The following is a 25,800-nucleotide window of genomic DNA, read 5'->3' as shown; positions in this document are numbered from 1 at the left end:
AACTTAAGTAAAATTGCATGGAAACTGGTCCCATCAATTTAATGGGAATGTGTTTCTAAATAAGCGTGTTTGAGATTGCAGCCCCTTGCTCAGCTTTTTCTCCATGCTTGAGGACAGCATTTTAAAAAGAATAGAAAGAGGGGTATAGAACCTCAAGCCCAAATCTGGCCTGCCTGGGGTCCCGATCCAGCCCTCTGGGTTCCCTAAATGTCCACATCCCCCTCCTTTTGCTTTCCCTTTCCACAGAGCACCAGTGGTTTGCTAGTTTCCTGGCTTGAAATGTCTCTCCTAAGGCTCAGTTTCTGGCAGTAAGAACCCTAAGCTAAAATACTTTGGTACTTTTGGCCCTACCTCTCTTGCCTTTGATTCTGCCGGCCACCGGAAAGCAGCTCCTGAGACCTTCTCCAAAATGGGATTCATTCTTTGGCTGAAAGAGGTTCAATCCCCCAATATAAACTTTAGGTGGCCATTTTGTAACCTTGCAGGTGGAAGGGTTGCACACTGCCTTTGGATTGGCAGTGCTAGGAGTCCCTCCATCTGGAAGTACCCTCAGTCTCAAGATGAACGTTGCAGACTAACTGAAGCAATCACTGTTAGGTGCTGCAGGTAACAGATTACCCCTAACATTCTGGGACAAAGAAGCAATGGCTGATCCCCCATTTCTGAAAACATAAAAGCTAGCTGTAACTCAGATCTGTCTCTTGCCTTGGGTGAAACACACTTGTTTCTGGGTAGGCAGAGAGCAGAAGTAAAAAGAATCATTATCGCCTTCATATGAGCAAAGCCAGAGATTAATTTTAGGTGGTGCACTAAGTAGCAACAGATGCATTTGATGCTACACCCCATTGGGAAGAAATATATATTGTACATCTTTCTTAAAAAATACAGCCTACAAGCATTCATGTTTTAATTCCAGTTGAGATAAAACATGAACTGATATTGCTGGATGTCAGTGTGAACTACAGTGCAGTAGTAAATATTTGAACATCGACAGATAGATAAACTAGTTAAATCCAGTGCCAAGTTGACGCCGTTGTTGCAAACTTTACAGAATGGAGTTGCTTCACTGAGTCTTTCCCTGGTGATTTGGTTGCAGATGAAAATGTCTTCAGCATTAAGATTTCATGCTTGGGTCTCCACTCTCTGTGATCATCAATCAGCAGATGGACGCATCAAGGATCTTTTCCTTTTTCTTTTCAGGATTAGTTCAACATGTTGGCAGATATATGAGAAACATTTGATGTTCCAATGTACTTCTGTACACAGGTTTATTTATTTATTTTCACTCATAAGCACACGTTCCTTTTAACTGAATATGTGTTGCAGCTTCAACTTATATTATTAATCAGTAACACTGAAGTGCAGATACACAACTCTTTTATGTACAAAAGCTTTCAGGGTTACCAGAAGTAAACCATAGCAAGGGATCCTCAAGCATTTAGCCAAGAGAAACTGGAGAGGAATAATTTTCATTGACAGTATAAATGAACCAATAAAATAGCCAGATAAGACATGTATGAATACAGGTTTGTAAAACACACATGCACACTTTGCATTTTGGAATATCTAGATTTACATTAACTTTATTTAACAGATCCAGATCCAACATAGTTACCAACACCGTGTTGTCCGATTCTAATCAAGTTTGCAGAAAGGAGTTCTGCTGAACTGTCCCGATCTGGAAACAAGCATTCCTAGAACTTTTAGAACTACAAAATCCCAAATTCACTGATGACCACTCCCGTTTGGCACAAAAGAAACAGTGGGAGCACAGCAGTATAGGATAGTTCATATTTATATTTTCATGAACACTTACCCAAACCCTGTCATGACAAAACATCCTTTGTGGAAATATTGAAGGGATAAGTGGCAAATCATGTCCAGGTTTCAGTCAGAACCAGTCAGAGTGTTCTGACTGAAACCCGGAATGTATTCGCTGCCCACAGACATTGCAGCCACCAGCCTCTACTGGAAGGGATTATAGTCATATTCTAAAGGCAGAATAAAGTCTTTCCTTATGCTTTCTCTCTGAGCATCTCTACATTAAGGGGAAATTGTGTTGCCTTTCCAAGGCTTTGTGCTTCTTGCTTCTTTTGTGCGATTGTTATGGGCTGCATTGCATGGGCGGAGAGGAGCAACCACGTAGTTTGAATTAAATACTTCCCCGCTAAGTATGCTTTGTTCACTTCCATTGAGACAGCACCATCTAGTGGCAGAAGATCCTGGTTTTCGGGATATTACCACATTATCTGTGGTTCTTTTAATAGTGGGATTTCCAGGGGATAGCTCAGGAGACGTTCTGCTCATTGTCAACATTGTGTAATGGACTTGCAAAGTTCCGCAAGTGGCCAGTTACGAGCATACAATAAATTGCTCGTTTAGAGAAGCCCTCTGTGTGCGTGTCAGAAGACAAAATGCCAGATCGGTGACACCCTTTGCAATCTACTAAAATACAAGAGTCTGTGCTGTGAGGGCCTTTTTCATCCCTGACCCTGCTTTATGTGTAAGGGTGCCACTATATGGGAATTTATTTATTTCCCAGTTTGTTCTTTTCAATTGCTGCCAGTTTTCTTGTTGTGTGTGTGTGTGTTTGTGTGAACTGCAACACCTGTGCATAGTCCAGGGTTTCATGGAGCACCTGGGAAGGGAAGGCGGACCTGGCATTATAACTGTCTTAGTTATGTTAACTGAGCACCACAAGGTCCATAAAAACTTCAGGATAGGTCATCCTGTTTTGGTCAGTGATGTGACGTTTCATTGTAATTTTGATGTGTTCCCATTCATTAGGAAGCCTCGTGTGGCACAGAGCGGTAAAGCAGCAGTTTCTGCAGCTCTCTCCCCACGGCCTGAGTTTGATCCCAGCGGAAGCTGGTTTCAGGCATCCAGCTTGGGTCGACTCAGCCTTCCATCCTCCCGAGGTCGGTAAAATGTGTACCCAGTTAGCTGGGGGAAAGGTAATCACGGCTGGGGAAGGCAACGGCAAACCACCCCACTTTATAAGGCCTGCCAAGAAAACGTCAGCGAAAGCTGGCGTCCCTTCAAGAGTCAGTAATGACTCAGTGCTTGCACGAGAGGTTCCTTTCCTTTCCCTTTTCCCATTCATTATCCTCTCATTAGATTTTACATGTCACCTGTAGAGACCTCAGACACTCTGAAAAGCTCAATACCAGACTGCGAACTTCATTATCACCACGGGCAATGTTCCTGTTTGCATATTGCTCAGTTACATTCTAATGCTATAATTTTAAGTAACATGGGGCTGATTAATTTGGTGGTTATTCCCCCACTACCTCTGAAAATATAACAAATGAAGAAGAAAAAACCTCTAATGAAAAATAATGGAGAAGTATCTGTGAGGCTTAACTTATGATCTGTGTTCATTACGGTAACTGACATTTTCACTGCAGTTTTACTGTAAAGATTATTGGCTAGCACAGAGTGAGGGTCACACCTGAATAGACTCTCAATCAGTCTTGCCTCTCTGAAAAATCACTAAGGCCTTCTATAATATCTGTATTATTCCATAATTAATGGTGTGTTGCTTTGTTTTGAAAGTGCTGATGAATAAATGGAGGAAGGACCCTTCTTCCAGCCTCTATTGTTTTGACACACGCTTGTATAATATACATGTAGGTGCATCTGATGTGCCATATAACTTGATAATGGGAATGCCTGCTAATTAGCAAACTGCTCTCAATAAACACAATTATGATATCAGACTTTTACAAGATTTCAGTTTATGAAATATAAAGGAAAAAGATGTGACATGCAATTTTAAACGTGAGTTTTAAGATTGGATATGAGAATTACCAAGGGATTGGAAGTGGAATCTAATTACAGTTGGCTTTCTACACTTCAGTCTTGTAAAGATGACTTGTATCCCACACACTAGGCTTTCTACCATCATTTAATGCAGACCACGATAATGAGAACAGTACTAAATCCCTCCAAACATACAATATGCTCAGTTGACAAATATATTTTTTCAGAGTTGGTACCATTTGGCTCTTTTGCCAGAAAGAAATTAGTACTGTTTCTGCAGCTGGTTTTATCCTATCCTTAGGTGTCCACCCATACTAGCGAGAATGCGTGCCAACTTTTACATGTTTTTGTTTTTAAAGAGTGATGCCACTCCAATAACGCATGGATTGGGCATACATATGTGTCATTGTAGTGCAGGGGGATCATGTCTTGTGTTTTACCCATTTTCAAATCCTGCCCAGCTATGAAACTTTCTAATACACTCTTTCTCTTTTTCTCACCCTAAACTTCCCCATAAATTTGTTGTGAGGCTAAACCCTTGCTCTTAAGCTCTTTTAAGGAAGATTGACACCAACATAATATATAGGAGCTTTACATTCAATTTTTCAATAATAAAATGCATGGACTATTAAAATCAGCTAATGTTGCAACAGCCCATGGTTTGTTAAACTGTGGGGAGTTGTGAACAAAGCAGGAGCAAGCAGGCATGCTGGCTCCCAGCTGCTCCCATTGAGCTAAACAACCCAGGGATGCCCTGTCTTTGGATTGTGGTCCATGACACCGGAACCTGGAAGTGTGGGTTGTTGAAGGAGGAACAACCCACACTTGTAACCCAAAAACAAACCATGAGTTACAATGTCGGTTGTTCCTCATGCAACAACCCACAATTTCAGGTGCAGACATCATGGACAACACCCCAGGGAGAGAGTGTTCCTGGGTTGATTAGCTCAGTGGGATTGGGTGGGTAGGAGCCAGCATCTTTGCTCACTTCCACTTATTCAAGGTTACCAAGGTTTTATTTAAACCCTGGGTAAGCTGGCCATGCAACTGGGTCAACATCTCTTTCCCTCATGTCCCCCCTCTCTGTGTAAAGAAGGAGAAAATGTAAAAGAGGAAATACTGCTACCAAAAGAGCTATTTAGAGCAGGGAATTAGTGGAAGGGAAAGGATTTAATATCTTCACCCCCTTGGCACTTCTCTGTACCCAATCACCCTTCCTGAAGAATCTCTTTCCCTGTATAAAAAGGCCACTGGGGTATAGTTACATGCATGTAATGTCTAGTTTGGCTCTCAATCTGAAGTATGATGAGAACTTCTCATAAAGCATTGCTCTTATATTTTGGCTTACGTTACACTTCATGTATATAAAATTATGCATGATGTGGAAAAAGTGTATAGAGAGAAGTTTTTCTCCCTCATAACACTAGAACCTGGAGGTCATCCAATGAAGCCAAATGGCAGGAGATTGGGGATATATGAAAGGTAGTGCTTCTTCCTACAGCACATAGTTCAACTATGGAATTTGCTATCACAAGATCCAGTGATGGCCACCAACTCAGACAGCTTTAAAAGGGGATTAGACAAATTCATTGAGGTTAAGGCTCTCAGACACTCATGATGCAGACCCCTTCACACGTGGTTCCCATTACCAAGTTCAATGACAACACCATTTTCTTTATTTTCCCACAAAAGCCAACAGAAAAGGTAAACCATACGCACAGTCTCCTCACTGAAGCCAGTGGCATCATTTTCACTCGTTTTAGTTGAGCTGTTTTTCACCCATAAACCACTGGTCAAATTTGTGGCCCTTGAAAAATTGTGTGTGTAATCCTATGTATGTTTAGACAGAAAAAAAGTCCTTCAATTCCCAGCATGACTCAAGCAGCTGTGCTTTTCTGTCTAAACATATGTAGGATATGGTTTAAAACAATTTTATTTGAAGTGCATAGATGATTGACAGAAAACAGTGATAGGAAATAGAACCTAAGGAAAATGGGATATAGGGAGCTGCCCTATATTGAGTCAGACCATTAAGAACATAAGAACATAAAAAGAGCCATGCTGGATCAGACCAAGGATCCAACTAGTCCAGCACACTGTTCACACAGTGGCCCACCAGCTGTCAACCAGGGACCCACAAGCAGGACACAAATGCAACAGCACCCTCCCATCCATGTTCCCCAGCAACTGGTGTACATAGCCTTACCACCTTGGATACTGGAGGCAGCATGTGGCCATCAGGACTAGTAGCCATTGATAACCTCCTCCAGGAATTGATCCAACTCTAGGGTGACCATATGAAAAGGAGGACAGGGCTCCTGTATCTTTAACAGTAATATAGAAAAGGGAATTTCAGCAGGTGTGAATTGAAGAGGGTGAAATTCCCTCTTCATCACAACACTTAAAGCTGCAGAAGCCCTGCCCTCTTTTGTATCTGGCCACTCTACTATAGCTAGTGTAACTTTAACTGTTGTGATGAAGAGAGAATTTCACCCTCTTCAATTGACAGCTGTTGAAATTCCCTTTTCTACATTACTGTTAAAGTTACAGGAGCCCTGTCCTCCTTTTCATATGGTCACCCTATCCAACTCCCTTTTCAAGCCATCAAAATTGGTGGCCATCACCACATCTCATGGTAGTGAATTCCATGTAGTTTAACTATGCACGGCGTGAAGAAGTGCTTCCTTTTATTTGTCCTGAATCTCCCACCAATCAGCTTCATGGGATGAGCCCAATGGGTTCTAGTATTATGGAAGAGGGAGAACAATGTCTCCCTATCTTCATTCTCCACACCATGCATAATTTTGTACACCTCTATCATAGCTCCCCTTAGCCTCCCTTTTTCCTGAGCTAAACAATCCCAGCTGTTCATTTCAGCATCAAGTTAAAACATGGCTTTTTATCATAGCCTTTGAGGCCTGAATTCACCATGGTTACCCATAGTTTTAATTGTTTTTAATTGTTTTTATTGCTTTTTTTAAAACAAAAAACAGTTTTTAATTTGTTAATGATTTAATACGTTTTTAGTTGTGTAAATTATTTATGTTGATATTGTTCTTAATTTTATCCGTATGCTATCCTAAGATCCCAGTGATAATAGGATACAAATGTTTTAATAAATAGATAAAACCTATGTTTTACAAATGTTTTAATAAATAGATAAAACCTATCATAGAGAAGATGCTCCAGCCCCTTGTTCATTTTCATTGTCCTTTTCTGCCCTTCTGCACCATTGGTTCACGTAACTCAGTATTGACTGCCGTAACGGCAGCAGTTTTCCGGGGTTGCAGACAGGAGACTTTCCTAGCTAAACTTGGGAGATATGCCTGGGAGCTTCTGAATGCAAAGCAGGTGCTCTACCACTGAGCTACGGCCCTTCTCCTTGTCCACCTCTCGTCAGTGACTTCACACTAGACATGTATGTGTTCTTCTTACCAGTAATGTGCTTAATCATTGTGGATACCAATATCACAGGACCAACCATTTGTGAACCGCCCAGAGAGCTTCGGCTATTGGGCGGTATAAAAATGTAATAAATAAATAAATAAATAAATAAATAAAAACCATATGTGAGATGAGTCCTGGTCCCAGATGTAAATACCTGGAGGGGCCCACAAGGGCATAGAACTTGGATGTCTCAGTGTACAGGAATTATTTTATGCAAATACCAAAGTAACTAAATTATTATTCCAATTTTGCTTTATGGGCTATATTTTTGTCAGGCAAATATCTGGGGAATCAAGACCCTAGACTTTTGAAAAGATTTCATGCTTCATGGTCCTTCGAAGCAAGTCCTGCTGTGGTCCTGGGTTCAGTGGAACATATTTCTTAGGGCCTTCCTAGACGAGGCCTTAGCGCGCATTCTGACCCGGCTTCCCTGCTGTGCGTCCAGATGACGCACAGGGGAATCGCAGACAGGCCGCGCTGAGGCCTGGTCTTACCCGCCATAAGCGAAGTCGCTTATGGCGCGCCTTTTCCCCAGCTCCGGCCTCAGGCCGGGGCTGGGGAAAGTGTGGAGAGTTCCGTGGCTTTTCGCGGCTCCTCGCTTACTCGCGAGGAGCCGCGAAAAGCCACGGACCTGGCATGATGCACTGTGCCCATCGTGCCAGGGGGTGGGTGATCCGGGGGGGGGAGATGGCAGAGGGCGACGAAGGAGACGACGAGGGGATGGCGGAGGGCGACGAAGGAGATGGTGGGGGGGCGGAGGGCGACGAAGGAGACGACGAGGGGATGGCGGAGGGCGATGAAGGAGATGGTGGGGGGGGCGGAGGGCGACGAAGGAGACGACGAGGGGATGGCGGAGGGCGACGAAGGAGATGGTGGGGGGGGCGGAGGGCGACGAAGGAGACGACAAGGGGATGGCGGAGGGCAACGAAGGAGACGACGAGGGGATGGCGGAGGGCGATGAAGGAGACGGCGAGGGGGGCGGATGGGGGGGATTAAATAAAAAAAACCCTTACCTTCTCCGGCGGCTTCGGGCCCCACATGGCCCCTTTAAAAAAAAAAACATGGCCGACGCTGCAGGGCTTCCGTCGTCCCTGCGGGTCGGCCATCTAGGAGGCTGGGCGGCGCGCGTTAAACTTAGCGCGCCATAGCCCCGCCTCCCTGCCGGCTTATCCCGGCAGGTCTAGCAAAGCCCTTAGTAACTGTGTTTAAGATTGCAGCTGTAATTACACAATCCAAGATTGATTGATTGATTTCAAATTGTGTTTTAGGGATTCTTTGTATAACATACCAAGTATCATAGTAAAGTGGAGAAGCTCTCTTCATGCTTTTCCATTTTGAAGCACCTATGTAGCTTTTATAGTGGGCCCAAGGTTCAAAAACCTAGGTATACTATCCTACAATAGACCAAAAAAAAAAAAAATCTCATGGCATTAAGGCAGTGTTGTGAGATCTATCTGGGGCTAGCCAGAGGAGAGAGGTGTGTTTATCCTGCAGTCTGCAGGAATATTTTTCATTTTTCTCAGCACATTATTCTACTTGGGTGTGCTGTTATAGCACCTAAAATGCTGCTTTCTCCGGTATTGAGTGTGTGGCATAACCATGCAGCGAGAAAGCAATGCATTTTCCCCTAGGGAGACATACTGAAATCTGACTATAAATAATGTTAAGGGCTAAAGTCTCATTTTTCTAATGTAGGATCTTGCACTGCCAGATATTCATAACCTAAGGAAAAGGCTTCATCAGACAGTCATGTGCTCTCCACTAAAAAAAAAAAAACCCATGAGATTCTTTCATCCAAAATTAGCTGAAACTAACTCATATGCACACATGTAGAACATTTTCCCCACATTCATCAAATCTGTTTGTACAAATGTTAAGCTTGTTCAGTGTTTCTCTTCCCCTTGCTCATTTTAGCTGTGCACTGGTTGCATTTTGCAGTGCTTAGCAAAAGGAGTTATCTGGAGGGGGTAAAATAGACTTTCGCCATATTTTCACATTTTTCTAGCCCCTTTAATAGCCCTTGTTAAAGTTATAAACCTTAATAACACGATTTATAGCTTCAACGTCCGAGGTTCTCAGGCCTTGTGATTTATGCTTTAAATTGCAGCATTTAGCACTTCGTACTTTAATTTAGACAGATCACCTATTTTCTTAAATGCTTAAGTAATGTACCAAGCTACAGTTATTGATTCTCTCTGCATTTATTACAAAGGAGGCTGTATTTGCTCTTTCCTCTTGGGAACGGCCCTCTGGAACTGCATGCTTGCTAGTGACAGCTTAGACCCCTGATACATAACCAAAGACCTTGCCTAATATCCCTGCAACTGCTCAGGGAATTTTTATTAAGTAAAGGCATCATTAAAGTGGACAGAATGATGAAGTTTAATGAGCATCTCTCTCCCTTATTGTTAGTTTTGCTGTTGCAGCCAGTGTGCTCTCATTTGTTACCCACAGTGGGACAAGGTAGAGAATGTAGCAGGACTCTTTGGCTAGTTGGAGAGAGGCGGGTTCTTTTCTTTTCTTTCCAAGATTTGCATATTACATATGCTTGTGTTCGTTGGAGACTGTGTGGTTATAACCGGCTCTACAGCGAAGAAACCAAAAACTGGAAAACCTTCTTACTAAGGTTTCAAATGTATTTTCAGGCTGACATTAAAATCCCCTAGAAAACTATTTGCCCTTTTCCTTAATGAGGAAGCGGCACCCAGCACCGTAGCTCTGGCTGTATTGTTCTGGAGAAAGATGGTGCCATTTATCAGTTACGACTGTAACGCCAGCAACTTTTTAGTTGCCACGCAGGATAATTACAGATGCCTGAAAGACATGAAATCTTGGTATTATGCTGCAATCTCATTATTGCTCCACGGAGATTTGCACGGAGCGTCCCGTTTAAAAATTAACATCTCTGCACCAATTGGTGCTTGTGGAGGGAGTCATTTGCATTCTAGTATGTTAACTTGGCTACTCTAACAATCAACTGCTAATGTGCAAAGCATGTAAAGAGGTAATGGGAGGACCAATTAAACCCTGTTAGGATTACCTTAAATTTGGCTTTATTGATAAATAAATATTTTTTAAAAGCAGACAGTTTTGCTGTATACTATGCACACATACATCAGGGCAAATCGGAAGATAGAATTTTGTGCCGTCCCTGGCTGAAGGGGTTCTTTGACCTCACCATGCTCAAGGGGTTGATATGCTAGTCAGGCAGTGCTATCAAATTGTGTCCATGCACTATAAGTGATTGCCTGTTCATCATTTGTTTTATAATCCTTATCTGTCTTACCAGCCTGTCATTACAAATCATTAACGACTTATTTTTCATCATTGCTACCACATTATCATTCTAACATCTATGAATCTCTCTTTTCCAGAAAATTCACTGGAAAAAAACTAGATTCTATCATAGGGTGGCATGTGCTGGAGAGACCAGATGTTTGGAGACCCTCCATTTCACTATCAGGCCCACTCCCCTTTGAAGGACTGATGGTATAAAAGGTTTTGTGAAGTGGGGGGGGGGGGGGTTGGAGAACAGAAACCACAGTACAGTGAGAACTGCACTGGTATATCAGTGTTGGTTTAGCTTCAGAGTCCAAAATGCTTCTTGATCATGGCCATGGATTGTACCTTAAATCCATTCAGGCTTGTATACAGATACATTTGTATGTTTATTAACATATTCTCAAATTGTATGGCAGTGTACACCCTTCCTTTTAAGCATCTGCACCTCCTTGACTTTGCAATCTCACTGCAGTGCATCTACCAGTTCCTGTATTCTGAGACTCCATGGCATTGCCCTGTTTCCTGCACACATGTATGTGGCCGTTTCTCTTCCTCCCTCTTGGCATGTGCCATGGGAGTGATGGGCATGGACCAACATCAAGATGGGCAGTGAAAGGCCCTTTGGGATGGGTGCACCCTGTGTTTCCTCAATCAGACCCCATCAAAACCTGCTACCAGGCTGGTTGAGTGAACCACTCATAAGGGACAAATGAAGCTGCCTTATACTGACCCAGTTGATCCATCCCACTCAGGGGTGTTAAACGTCTTTCAACTCGAGGGCCAAATTCCATTCCAGAGAAGTTCTCAGGGCCCGCATTCCAATGGTGGGGATGAAGGCAAAAGAAGCAGGGCTCAAGAAACCAAAACATACCAGTATATTGTAGCTTAAAGCTTTTATTGCCAATAACTATTGCCAATAATTTTTGTAAACCGCCCAGAGAGCTTCGGCTATTGGGCGGTATAGAAATGTAATAAATAAATAAATAAATAAATAAAACTTCGTAGAGGCATTTCAACCTTTTGGAGGAAAAAAAACCTGCACAAAAGCCAGGAAACCACAATACTATCAGGGGGTCAGGAAAAAGGGCCTGGGGAAGGAACGTGGCCATCTGGATGCCCCACGAGGGCTGTATTCAGGGCCGGTGCTACCATTAGGCCAACTAGGCAGACACCTAGGGCGCAGACCTCAGAGGGACGCAGTACTACTCTTTAAAGGTCACAGTTTTATACAAATTAGCTGTTTTAAGAAAAAAGAAAAGAAAAATAAAATATAATAGTTCAGAAACTCTTCTTGAACAGCTGAATCGAAACACTGAATTCGGCAGTGTTTTGTGGGGGTGCAAGTAACTCGCCTTGCCTAGGGCGCAAAATAGTCTGGCACCGGCCCTGGCTCTATTTGGCTCTTGGGCCTGAGAGTCGAGACTCGTGATCTAGCTCAGTATTGTCTGTCTCGCATCATCTCCCCAGCATCTCAGGGAGAGTTTTTTTCGAGCCGTACTTGGGATTGGACCTGGGATGTTTTTCATACAAAGCATATTCTCTACCACTGAACTACAGTCCAGCCTCCCTATTACGAGAATGGTAATGGTAAGAATAAGAATTTCTGAAGTCTGAATGTATGGCAACATAACAGGCCCCCATCTTCTCTTGGGCAGTTTCTGTAGTTTATGTCTGTATGGGAGCCACTTTCGACACAAGGAAGTGCAGGGATCTTTTCCTTCCTAAACCCACGAGGCCACTTTCCAAAAGGCACTTGGTTAACAACGCAGCTTTACATTTGCATCCGGTTTGTCTTGAAGGCTTTTAATTTCAGCTTAAGTAGGAATTACTCATAAATTATCCATTAATTGCTCCCTGGTCTTCCGCGTAAACCCTTTCAGCCTCATAGTCTATTTTAGCTTTCCTGTGAGTGCCAGCAATCTTAATTGTAGGATACTTCGTCAACATTTAATCAGGGGTCTGTATTAATGTGGCATTGATGTGTTGGTAGCTCTCTTCCGACAATCCATCATGTGTGAGCAGCCAGAGAGGAGTCTGACACCGTTGCTCTGTGTCACTTTATCAAGCCCTCGAGTATTCTGGCATGGCAGCAAGCTCACGTTCCTTTACATCGGCACTCTGTCTTGCCAGTTCAACCCAATTTTTGTCAATGTCTCCAAAGGTTAAGAATGTAAGGAGCCTGTTTTTGTTTTGTTTTGCTTTTTTTCTCCCAACTGCCGTGTAAAAACTCTTAGGCCTCGTTTTGGAGGGAGTAGGAATTTCAATCCATATGAAACTGATAAAATTGAACGAAATGATGCTCTTGCTTTTTTCTTTTTCTTTTTTGGTAGAGGAAAGGTCTTATATGCTGCGTTTGAAAGCTTTGGATTTGGTGATTGGACCAACAACACTCTTTTGCGTTCTTTTTTTCTAGCCTTTATGGGAGACATATGCAAGCAAACCCCGAACCTCCAAAGAAGAACAACGACAAGTCCAAGAAGATCAGTCGTAAGCCTCTAGCTGCCAAGAACAAATAAAGCGCACTGGATAGACCACTCTTTTAAAATACTTTGTTTTGCATGAGTCTATTTTTTATTATTTTACGTATTTACCAAAAAAAAATGTTATTTTATAAACTAAAAGCAAGAATATCTTTTTTATATCCATGGCTATTCACAAATTATAAACTGCCTTGGTTAATTAATCCCTTATTATAATCATCACCAATTACTACTAACATCCTGTAGCCATCTAATCTACCGTAAGCCACTTTATATACTCTTGCAACATGTATGAAATTTCATCCTTTTTTTGGCTTAATTAATTCACTCAGCTGGCTACACTTTATGGCTTCACCAGACCATGTATCCTTCATATTTTATGCAATACTTAAATTTGTTAATAAAATTCCTTTTTCTACCATATGTTGCTCTCTTCTCTCCCTTCCTTCCCCTCCTCCTCAGGACACTTTAGATTATTTGATTTCTTTCAGTTCTCAATTATGTGTGGTACATCTTTGTGAGTGTATTATTAAAACTAAACTGGTTTTGAGTAGGTAAACACAGTTTTAAAAGAAGGATTCGTGGGGACATGTAAAGCTGACATTTATTTATTTACTTCATCAGACCTATATACCATTTCCCACAAAAGTAACAAAGCGATGATTATAAAATGCAATGGCATACAAGGTAACAAGGTAACCTAGTCCCAAGTTTTTGGGGGCTTTTTGCAGTTCTTTTAGCAAGGGTGTAGCTTGCTATCTAAAGGAGGCCTCAGTTAGCAGCCTCATTACTGCCTTCTGCACCAGCCGCAGCTTCCGGACCAAGCCCAAAGGTAGCCTCACACAGAGTGCATTACAATAATCCAATCTTAAGGTTGCCACTGCCTGTACCACTGTGGCTAAGCTATCATGATCCAGGAATGGGTGCAGCTGGCATAGCAGCCAAAGCTGGTGAAAGGCATTCCCAGCCACTGAAGCCATCTGAGCCTCAAGAGACAATATCCGAGTTAGCCCACTCTCTAGCCCAGTCCAACCTTCTGCGACTGGCACTAGCTCTCCCAAGATCTCAAGTAGAAGGCTTTCCCAGCATTGCTACTTGAGATCCTTTTTAATCAAGGTGGAGGACCTAGGGCTGGACTCCAATTCGCATTGGCCCCAGCCAGTATGGCCAATGGTAAGGAATGATGGGAGTTTCAGTCCAACAACATCTAGAAGTTTACATGTTCTTCATTCCTGCTTTAGACAGAGAAGCTGGGGCTTGAACCTGGGACCTTCCACAGACAAAGAGCTTTGCTCTACCACTGAATTACTAGTGATCACAGCTATGATCACTGTCATTAGTTAGGGTTCAGCTAATTGATGGCTTTAAGTTCTCTTGATCTGCTACTTCAGTTTCCACCCTGGATGCAAGAAGTGTCCTGGGCAAAGGCTGAGGACCTTTTCCAAATGGGCATTCTTGCAGCAGGAGAAGTCAACCCTGTGAGTTGCACAGAATCTCAGGTCTAGCCACATTAGTCTGTTTTCATTACATGTGGATCAAGGAGAACCAAAACAGGCCCAGTCACCTGGCACACTGAAACTATGGGGCTCAGCTTGAACCTTCATTCAGTGTGTCTGATTCCGAGAAGGAAAGCCAACTGGACAGGACACACAAAAAGTCTAATTTTCCTTTTTTCGTACTACTATGGTATCTTATTTTCAGCATAAGTCAGTTAAAGCATAACGCTTTCTGTGTAAGATGTGATAAATTTTAATCAGCTTCCCTTCTTTCTTGTTAGTGTGTCATAATTCTTTCCTTGAGGTTCTCCCCCCCTCCATCCTTTCCCCCTCCCCCTAAATTTAGGTGAAAAAAACAAGAACGTTATCTTGGAGGAGGGCTACCAGCTGCCAAATGCAATTTTTGGAAGAAACTTTCTCATTTGAAGAAAAAAAAACTTTCTGCCAATGTTTAATTGTCTTTTAATGTAGCAAACAAGAGAAGGAACCTTAAATAGCATTTAATCTCCTATGTAAAAAATAAATAAATGTTGGTTTGAAGGATTGTGCTAAATTAGCATGTGAATTTTGCCCAAAGGAGGTATTTTTATCTACATAAAGCCTGCACCATATCCAAACCTAGAAACCATAGTTTGGAAGTGATTAAGCAGCCTTCTTCTATAACTGAAATAATCCCTTCCCACCCACCCCGTTTTTCCATCATAAAGGGGTGGTGGTGGGGGAAATGGCATAAAATTGCAAGTAGAGTTTCCAGCTTGTAGCAGCGTAATAGCTAAACAAAAGATGAGTGGAGATGGAATGTATTCATCAATGGGACACTAATGTCAAGACCTTCTGGCTGTTTTCCCTCCCACCTGAATTCAAGCTTTTAGCAACCAGTTGCAGACTTCTTTCATATCATTCAGCAAGCAAGCACAAATATCAGCCCAGAATCCAGTATGGTCTCACATTAAATAACAGGAACAGTTGAAGTGCTGGACCTTGAATGATGTCTTAATGTTAAGCCACGCTGTTTTATCTATGGGCTCATCTACACAAAGCAGGATATTCCACTATGAAAGCATTATAAAAGCGGTATATAAAAGGCAGGAGCCACATTACTGCTATATAGCGGTACTGAAGTGCGCTGCAGGATTTACACTATTGCTTTGTAGTGGTACTGAAGTGCACTGACAAATGTTGGGGACCATGACACATCTACACCAAGCAGGATATAGCAGTATGAAAGCAGTACGAAAGCAGTATATGGTATGTGTCAATGGGCCCCAACAGTTGTCAGTGCACTTCAATACCACTATAAAGCAGTAGTGTGGCTCCTGTCTTTTATATACCACTTTCATACCACTTTCATAGTGGAATATCCTGCTTGGTGTAGATGAGCCCTATGTGTGTACTCAGGACCAACAGCAAGGGTTTGGCATAGAGGGGGCCCACATGCCAGAAGGGGAGCCCAGACAAAAGCCCTCTGGATTTGCTCGTCCTCTTCACCATTGTGACCTGTTGTTCACTTCCCTCTCACTCTGGGCCAGACAACAGAGGTGGTGAGGCAGAGGAGCAGTAAATGCCACAACCTACTTGCTCACTGGCTCTCTATCAAGCATGTGGCAACAATGAAGTGAAAGAGGATGAGGAACATAAGAGCCCTGCTGGATCAGACCAAGGCTCCATCTAGTCCAGCACTCTGTTCCCACAGTGGCCAACCAGCTGTAGTCCAGGGACCCACAAGCAGGACTCCCTCCCAGCGCCCTCCCAGCTAGTGACATTGGTGGAGAAGGTAGACTCACTGAGGGAGGAGGCCCACTGGGGGTGTCTTGCCAGGGGTCCCCCAAAACCTGGAGCCAGCATTGAGTCCTGCTTATGGATCCCTTTTGCAACAAGTTGAAATGACACAAATGCCTTTAGATGTCTAGATTGTGGGTATTTATTTATTTATTTATTTTATTACATTTATATACCGCCCCCCCAGCCGAAGCTCTCTGGGCAGTTTACAACAATTAAAAATAGTAGACATTAAAAGTATATAAAAAATTTAAAAAACATAAAAACAGTATAAAAACAACAACAGTATTCATTTAAAACAACAATTCTGGGTACCCTGCTTTAGACATCTGAAGGCATATTTTAGACATCTGAAGACATTTCTGAGTAAATTATATTGATTTTGGACCATAGTACGGCCATCAAAAACCTGGAGTCAGCTCTGCATGTACTAGAGACAGGATGTGTCCATCCCTCTCCTCAGAGACTGAACTGCTCCCATACCGGGGAGATGTCGAAAATGACAATTCAAGCGAGGGGCAGCAGCAAAAATTCTAGAGCAAAGTAGCAACAGTGCAATCCTATTTATGTCTTTTTGGAAGTAAGTCCCATTGAACCAAAAATTTGTAAAGGAATGCAGCCTCACAAATGTACACACGGCCTAAACTCTTGTGGTTGGAATCCACTTCATCAAGTACTCATACCATAATAACAAATCATAACCAACAACTCATACAACAAGTCTGTTTGTTGTTTTTGCTGTAACAGTCTTAAACAGCTACCACTCTGGAAGTTCTAGGAACTCCAGCCAAAATTTAACAAGGCAAAAAAACCAATAACCAGAAGAAAATGAAGGCAGTGTTTGAGTAGTGACAGAAAATTGGGACAGTTGTGTTTATTTATTTATTTATTTATTTTATTGCATTTGTATACTGCCCCATAGCCGAAGCTCTCTGGGTGGTTCACATAAGATAAAAACTTTAAAACCACAGAGACATGTAAAATGCACATACATTTAAAACCACTATAACAACTGGGTTGTATCCAGACTAAGGACCTTGCTAGATGTGCCGGCTTATGCCGGCATGGAGGCGGGGCCAAGGCGCGCTAACGTTAGCGCGCCTCGCCCAGGCTTCCAGACGTCGGACGCGCAGGGACGTCGGGTCCCTGCAGCGTCCTCCATTTTTTATTTTTTTTTAAAGGGGCCGCGTGCGCCCCGAAGCTGGAGAAGGTAAGTGGGTTTTTTTTTTAACGGGGGGAGAAGGATGGCAAGGGGGGTGGCAAGGGGGCAGGGCGGGTGCGATCGCGCCGCTCGCCGCCCGAGCAAGCAGGCGAGCGGCGCTTGCCTGGGCAATGCCTGGCATGGGCCTGTGCGCTGCGTCCCCTTTTTTAAAAATGGTGGGCGTGATGTTGCATGCCGCATGTAGATGATGCCCTACAAAAAACAGTTCTGAGTTCTCTGCTGCTGGTGGTTAGATTAGGCTAGAAAGGAGATAGTTTCATAGGTTTGTAAACCTTACAAAGCATGTGGAGTAGAATGGGTCAGGCTTTGCTTCTCCCAGTGCATCTACAGATGGACATCTTAGTCTTAAAAGTGGCCTAGAAATAATTTTGAGGTGCAATCCTATGTACTGAGAGTTGTAGGACTTTTGTTTTTCTGTCTATACATGCACGGGATTGCGCCCTTCGATGTAGATGGATGGCTTTGCTTTTTCATTTTGTTCTTGCTCATTCATGGGGCTGCAGCTGCTTATTATGTAGCCTGTGGATCCGGAACTCAATAGTAATCTATTCTGAGGCTGGACACAAAAATCAAATCTTTGACTTAAAGTTGAGGCCCTTACAACTGTTGGGCTAAAGTGGACACTTAATTGTCAGAAGCACTCTCTATATTATGCATCATTACAATGGCAGGCTGGGGAGACATCCAAAATGTGGTGTTCATCCTTGACTTGCCCTGGGTATGATATTGCTAGCTGGAGCAGAAAAAGCAAAATAGTCGACATTATTGTTTATCAATTCCATTGCTCGCAACATGCACACACATACACACACAGAGAGAGAGAGAGAGAGAGAGAGAGAGTTCTCCTGAAGCACAAATATCTCCCAAAGACTTGACAGGCACGTCCTTGGAAATTCAGCAGGGATTTCCTTTATTATTTTTTTCTTCCCCTCTCTCTCTCTCCTTGCTCTTGCATCTGCTCCACCAATTAAGACTCCGACTAATTCAAAGGCAACCATGCAATGACAATTGCTGAAGGAAGTGCTTAAAATATGATAAAGCCCTTAAAAACACCAAAAGCAAAGCTGAGCTTCGGCAGTGAGTGATGCGTTGTCTTGTAAACACTATGGAGATGAAAGATTTATAGTTGAGTTCCTAAAACACCGATGGAGAATGAGCTACGGCCTGGTTCTTGTGCACAGACAGCGGCATGGCGTCCACCTGAAATCCAGCCACGTGGAAGCTGCCCTAGATGGAAGACCTTTGTGCGCGTAGCCGCTCGCCATGCAGGCCATCTGGATCTGCATCACTGCAAACTCAATGGGGCTGCAGCTGGCAAAAGACTACTTTTGAAAAATCGCCCCATAGGGCTGCCTCTGTGCAAGATGCTTTCCAGAAAGCTGCTATGTGGCTACCTGTTTGTTTCACTCAAACCCCAAACTGTGGACCCGCTCACCACAGCATCTTCACCACTGATTGACTGTGATTCACAGATTCCCACCAATGGAACAGGATGACCCTGTTCAGATGACCTGCTAAGCCACAGTGGTTAAGCACTTTAAGCTTAGCATGCCAAGTGAACCAAGACTTAGGGCTCATTTACACCAAGCAGGATATCCCACTATGAAAGTGGTATGAAAGCGGTATATAAAAGGCAGGAGCTACACCACTGCTTTATAGCAATATTGAAGTGCACTGCAGGACCTATACTACTGCTTTATAGTGGTGCTGAAGTGCACTGACAATTGTTGGGGGCCATGACACATCTACACCAAGCAGGATATAACACTATGAAAGCGGTATGAGGTATGTCTCCATGGGCCCCAACATTTGTCAGTGCACTTTAATACCGCTCTAAAGCAGTGGTGTGGCTCCTGCCTTTTATATACCACTTTCATAGTGGAATATCCTGCTTGGTGTAGATGAGCCCTTAGAGTGTCATATGGACTATTCCTAACCATGGTGGCTACATGACCACAGTTTAAACATGCTCACTAACTATTTGCTGCAAACGGGTTAGTGGCCTTACCATGTCGTCTGAACAGGCCCAGCCTCTACTCAGACCCATCACTTTCTAGGGCAGGTGCTTCAAACAGCCACCTAATAGTCATCATCAAGGGATGCACAGCCATGTGTGAAACTACCCTGATCCTTCTACTTGCCTGCTGATGTATTTATCTAATGCAGAGGTAGGCAATCTGATGCCCTTCCAAAGTTTGGAACTAAAAAACAATTAACCATGGTCAAGCATTATAGGGGTTGTAGACCAAGGCCGGATCTACACTACTGCTTTAAAGCGCTTTATAACAGTTATAAAGCGCTTTAACTGCTTTAAAGTGCTATAAAACTGTTATAAAGTGCTTTAAAGCAATAGTGTAGATCCGGCCCAAGTGTTCTGGGGGGCACGAAACTGTCATTTTCAGGTTCTCCATTTCTCCCGTTCATCACGAACTTGGACAATTGTTGTTTAATATCCGCTTGAAATTTCCTAAGCATGATTGTGTACTTTTCTCCTAATACCCACATTTTTGCCTGATACACACTCTTTTTGTTGTTAACAAATATGATGCAATTTTGAACATTTCTGCCCTCACCCCCACTCTACAATATGCAGGTTTGTGTGCATTTTGTTTTCAATTGGTGAACTCCATAGCAAAATTTGGAGAAGTGCAGATTTCGAAGGATAAGTTTTGCTTCAGTACCACTGAATGAATTTCTCCCCATCCCTATCAGCTTGGCTGCCCATGAGCTAATGAGCAAAGTGCATCCTTCTGATCTGGCAGCAGGAATTCAAATGCTAGAAGAGAGAGACAGTTGCATGGCAAATGAAATGCAATAGTGCAGGTTTTCTACCAAACTGCTCACGCCATGAAGCTGTTATCAAATTCAAGTCCTCCTTGTATTCTTGATTCATATTCTAGGACACTCAGTAGGCCCTGCAACAGGCTTAATTTCAGAAATGAAGGGTCCTGAGGCTCAGACCTGTCTTGACATCCTATGAGTCTGCCTTGTAAAGAATCACACCCCTGGAACATCCAGGGCATGGATGTTTACTCTGGCTCACAACTCATCATGTCAGAGACTGTTCCCAGCCCCTGTTCACTGTTCAAAGCAGAGCCTTGACTCTCTGGGGCTATTCACACACGCTAACCCACACTTTGAGTTTAAATGGGCTATTTTTGAACCATGGATTGTTTGTTGAACTGTGGATTAGCGTGTTTTCTGAACTGGGTTCAGACAACACACATGGTGCCTTGTTAACCATGCAGTGTAGCATCTTAATCGCCCTCAACAACCCAACAAAGGGTTCTCAAAGTGGCTGGTTTGAAAAACATAAGCCACATTGCTGGGTTAACAAGCCACCCAGTGGGAAATGCCCTGAGTTCAAACAACACACTAACCCATGGTTCAACAACAACCCACACTCAACCACTCACTGTGGGTTAGCGTGTTGTGCAAACTTAGTCTCTGTGTTCAGGGGGCTTAAAGGGGATAAGGGAAGTGGTCCAGCATAAATCTGGATCAAATCCCATGCATTCTGACACTGAACTATAAAGCTTCTCAACTCAACTTAGATTTGCCTGAAATCCTGAAATAATTATTGTTCTGCTAAGGTAGGTCTTGCTGCTGCTAAGCTCCTTGACAGTCCTACACTAGAAGAACACCGGCTGGCTGGTGGTGGGGAGGGAAGGGTATTTTGCACATGCTCAAGAATACGGAGCACTCTTTAATCTTGCTAGACATTTTTCAGGGCTGATTGTTGGCATTAAAAAGTTTCTGGGACCGAGCCCTCGCTCAAATTAAGCTCTGTGTGGCTGACAGTGTCATGCATCACCACCTTTCCTTGTGTGACAATTAATCAACCAAGTCTTTCAAGTGGATGGCAGGCACACCATTCAAGAGTCATTTTGATATGCTGTCAGATTGTGAAGGCCTACCGCTGAAGAACATCCAGCTACATCATTTGCCTGCATAATTATATTGACTATTATTATTTTTTTATTGGCTAATCTTAAAAAGAAAAGTTTAAACAAACAGCCTAGAATTAAACATTGTGTGTGACAGTGTTTTATAAGTTTGGTCCTGCAAAACAAAACACTTTAAACGCTGCCAAATGATGCTAAAATGTTTCTTTTAATTTATGTAGTCTTCAAGGACCACCTGAAGCTCAATATTAACTTAGATCTCAAGCGAGTCTAAGACACTAAGGCTGTGCACCACTTTGGGTCCGGATCTGGATCCTGAACCAAAGCAGAACGATTCAGTCCCAATCCTGATTGGGACCAGATCAGGCTGAAGAGATCCAGAGTGGGTTGGATCGGATCCAAAGCACTTCAGACCACTCTGGAACGATCCAGGATGATACCAAGCTGCTGTCCCCACCTGCCCATGGGACTTACCTGACTCATCGACTCGCACCTGGCTGCCGGCTCTCCTCTGTGAGAGCTGGCAGCTCTATCTTTTCCTAGACCTAATGTTAAAAACATATAGGCAAATATAGAAAGTCTGGTTGCGGAGTTTGCTTATGAAACTGAAACCATGTGCCAAGTCCAATCACATGGATATTTCCCACGATTCACTGGTGCATCCCCTCCGTAGGGGGACGGGCATGCCGTATCCTCTTGCTTCCACACTAAAGGAAAGAGTTGACAGAGTAAAGCCAGACTCTTCGGCTTGTTTAGACAGAAAAAGCCCTACAACTTGCAGCCTTCCCCAGCCTCCTTCTCCTCTCCCACCCCAATGCCTCCGCTAGGCAGGCAAAAATGCAGAGATGGGGGGACCAAAGAGGCAAAAATCACTCCCACCACTTCTCCTGCTCTATATTCGATGGTTGTAAGCCTTCGGATTCAAAGGCTTACGGACATCCCCATAGGACTGAGCCCATAATGTATTCTTAGTTCAGGATATACAGCAGACGTGAGGTTCAACACCCCTGACATAGACCATCCCTTCTCTTCAATGTTATGGGAGAAACATGCAAAGCCACAGTTAGTGAGACTTGTCTTGAGGGCACTTCTCCATTTATGGCTGTGTTTTGTATTTTGAACCTGTCATCTCTAGACAGGGATTTAAAAAACTTTTTTGGTAATACTTTTTCAATGGGCCTGCTCAAACAGCACGCTAAGCCATGGTTAGGCTACTAAACCTTTTGAAGCAAATGGTTAGTGAGCGTGTTTAAACCATGGTTAAGTAGCCACTATCGCTAGGAATGGTTCACACGACACGCTAAGCCATGATGTTTGGCTCAAAATGCTTAACCACCGTGGCTTAGCATGTCATCAGGGTCAATATCTATTAATCAAAAATGATTTCCTGAGTGTTTCAGTAACCATTGTTGATTTATCCTTCTCACAAAAGCTGAGCATAATCAGAAGTTTGGAAAAGGGAAAGCTGGACTCCAGCATTGAGACAGTTAACCACAAGGCAGTTTTCGTACAAGTCAGAATGTAATATTCAGAAATAAGTAATGGATCAAAAATAATTGCCAACAAGTTATAATTTCCTCTCTCTCTAATCTTTGATCCACAAGCTCACGTCACAAGCTATGCCCACATGGGGAAAAGTTAGCATCAGCCTCCCACATCATTGACTTTTAAACCATCTCTCCCCTAATATGAATGAAGACCCCTCTGTTTTAGATGTGGACGTGCTGTTTCCTTTTCAACCTTTAGGCTGCAATCCTATGGTCCCTGGGAAAGTTTTCCAGGGTGCGTAATGTTTTGGGATTTCCCCTTCCGAGGCTGGAGAGTGAAGTCCACCTTCAGAGGGGGCGATCCAACTTGGATATCCCTGTCCAGCCAACACAGAAACTCCTGTAACCCCTACCTTCATTGCAGGCATCAAATATGTATATTGACCTAAATAGCTCATGGACATGCGTTGAGATTGCAGCTCACTGGTTTGGTTGAAAATGCAAGTTTTAGATGCTGATGTTCTCCTGGTTTCTCCAGGTAAAAGGTACATGAGCTGCTAGCAGAGCTGGGAATGACCTAGGAGAGCTGCTGCCAACTAAATTAGATAGTACTGGGCTATCTTATTACATGAAGGCAAATACGACTTGATAGGTATAACTGAAACTTGGTGGGATGACTCCCACGACTGGAATATAGCAATTGAAGGATATAACTTGTTCAAAAAGAACAGAAGAAATAGAAAGGAAGGTGGAGTTGCACTATATGTTAAAAATACCTATCCCTGCACAGAAATACAGGTGGATCAGACTGGGAGCCCCATCGAGAGCATCTGGATTAAAATAAATGGGGCAAGGAATAAAAAGAACATGATAAACGGAGTCTACTACCGACCACCCAATCAAGGAGAAGACGAGGATGAAACTTTTGAGAAACAAATTGCCAGTGTTTCAAGGAAGTGTGATGTAGTAGTGATGGGGGACTTCAATTACCCTGATATCTGTTGGGAGACCGATACTGCCAAAAGCGGCCCTTCCAAGAAATTCCTGACATGTGTGGGTGATAACTTTCTCCTACAGAAAGTGGAGGAAGGAACTAGAGGATCGGCAATCCTTGACTTGATTTTGACCAATAGAGATGACTTAGTGGATAAAGTGGCAGTTACGGGAACTCTGGGGGAAAGTGACCATGTCATACTTGAATTCTTGATTATGAAGGAGACAAAAGTTGAGTGTAGCCATACATGTACTCTGGATTTTAGGAAAGCTGATTTTAATAAACTCAGAACTATGATAAGTAAGGTCCCGTGGCAAGTGAGCCTGATGAGAAAAGGAGTGCAGGATGGGTGGGAGTATTTAAAAAAGGAAATTTTAAAGGCACAGTTACAAACAATTCCAACAAGGAGAAAAGATAGAAGACAACAGAAGAAACCAATGTGGCTCCACAAAAAGCTTAGAGATGACCTGAAAACAAAAAGGGATACATATAGGAAGTGGAAGGAAGGCCAGGCTACAAAAGAAGAGTACAGACAAGTGGCGCAGAAGTGCCGAAATGGCGTCAGGAAGGCTAAAGCTCAGAATGAGCTGAGATTAGCCAGGGATGCTAAAAGCAATAAAAAGGCTTTCTTCAGATACGTGAGTAGTAAAAGACAGAGGAAAGAAATGGTGGTTCAATTGCTTAATGAGGATGGCAAATTGATAACAGATGACAAAGAAAAGGCTGAAGTGCTCAATTCCTACTTTGCCTCAGTCTTCTCCCAAAAGCGGGTCTATGACCCCCCTGGAAAAAGTGAAGCAGAAGTTGAGGGGGCAGGATTACAGTTTGAGATTGATAAGCAAATGGTCAAAGAACACTTAATTTCCTTGAATGAGTTCAAATCTCCAGGGCCCGATGAACTGCATCCTAGAGTAATGAAGGAGCTAGCGGAAGAACTCTCAGAACCTTTGTCTATTACCTCCCTTGTGGACTGTGGGAATGCTGTGGACGTCATATATCTTGACTTCAGCAAAGCTTTTGACAAAGTGCCCCATGATATTCTGATTAACAAACTAGCTAAAAGTGGGCTAGACGGAAGAACTATTAGGTGGATCCACAGCTGGCTACAGAATCAGACTCAAAGAGTACTTATCAATGGAACCTTTTCAAACTGGGGAGAGGCAACGAGTGGGGTGCCGCAGGGCTCAGTTCTGGGCCCAGTGCTCTTCAACATTTTTATTAATGATTTGGACGAAGAGGAGCAGGGAACGCTGATCCAATTTCACAAAATTGGGTGGGATAGCTAATACCCTGGAAGACAGAAACAAACTTCAAAGTGATCTTGACAGGCTGGAGTGCTGGGCTGAAAACAACAGAATGAAATTTAATAGGGATAAATGCCAAGTTCTGCATTTAGGAAATAGAAACCAAAGGCACAGTTACAAGATGGGGGATACTTGGCTCAGCAATACTACAAACGAGAAGGATCCTGGAATTGTTGTAGATCACAAGCTGAATATGAGCCAACAGTGCGATATGGCTGCAAGAAAGGCCAATGCTATTTTGGGCTGCATTAATAGAAGTATAGCTTCCAAATCACGTGAGGTACTGGTTCCTCTCTATTCGGCCTTGGTTAGGCCTCATCTAGATTATTACGTCCAGTTCTGAGCTCCACAATTCAAGAAGGATGCAGACAAACTGGAGCGTGTTCAGAGGAGGGCAACCAGGATGATCAGGGGTCTGGAAACAAAGCCCTATGAAGAGAGACTGAAAGAACTGGGCATGTTTAGCCTGGAGAAGAGAAGATGGAGGGGAGACATGATAGCAGTCTTCAAATACTTAAAAGGTTGTCACACAGAGGAGGGCCAGGATCTCTTCTCGATCCTCCCAGAGTGCAGGACACGGAATAACGGGCTCAAGTTAAAGGAAGCCAGATTCCAGCTGGACATCAGGAAAAACTTCCTGAC

General features: G+C 43.2%; 1 protein-coding gene across 1 annotated transcript in view; it reads left to right on the top strand.

Moving 5' to 3' along the window:
- Nucleotides 1-13,065, top strand: part of RSU1 (Ras suppressor protein 1) — a 91,771-nt gene extending 78,706 nt beyond the window's left edge. Inside the window, exon 9 of the mRNA XM_063147610.1 lies at nt 12,905-13,065. Coding sequence (XP_063003680.1) covers nt 12,905-13,007 — 103 coding nt within the window. The 3' untranslated portion in view covers nt 13,008-13,065. The remainder of the gene's footprint in view (nt 1-12,904) is intronic.
- Nucleotides 13,066-25,800: the final 12,735 nt, after the last annotated feature.

The sequence above is a fragment of the Elgaria multicarinata genome, chromosome 1, assembly GCF_023053635.1.
Source record: "Elgaria multicarinata webbii isolate HBS135686 ecotype San Diego chromosome 1, rElgMul1.1.pri, whole genome shotgun sequence".
Taxonomy (NCBI): domain Eukaryota; kingdom Metazoa; phylum Chordata; class Lepidosauria; order Squamata; family Anguidae; genus Elgaria; species Elgaria multicarinata.
Note: the sequence above shows the minus strand (reverse complement) of the source record. Positions and strands in the feature narration are given on the sequence as shown.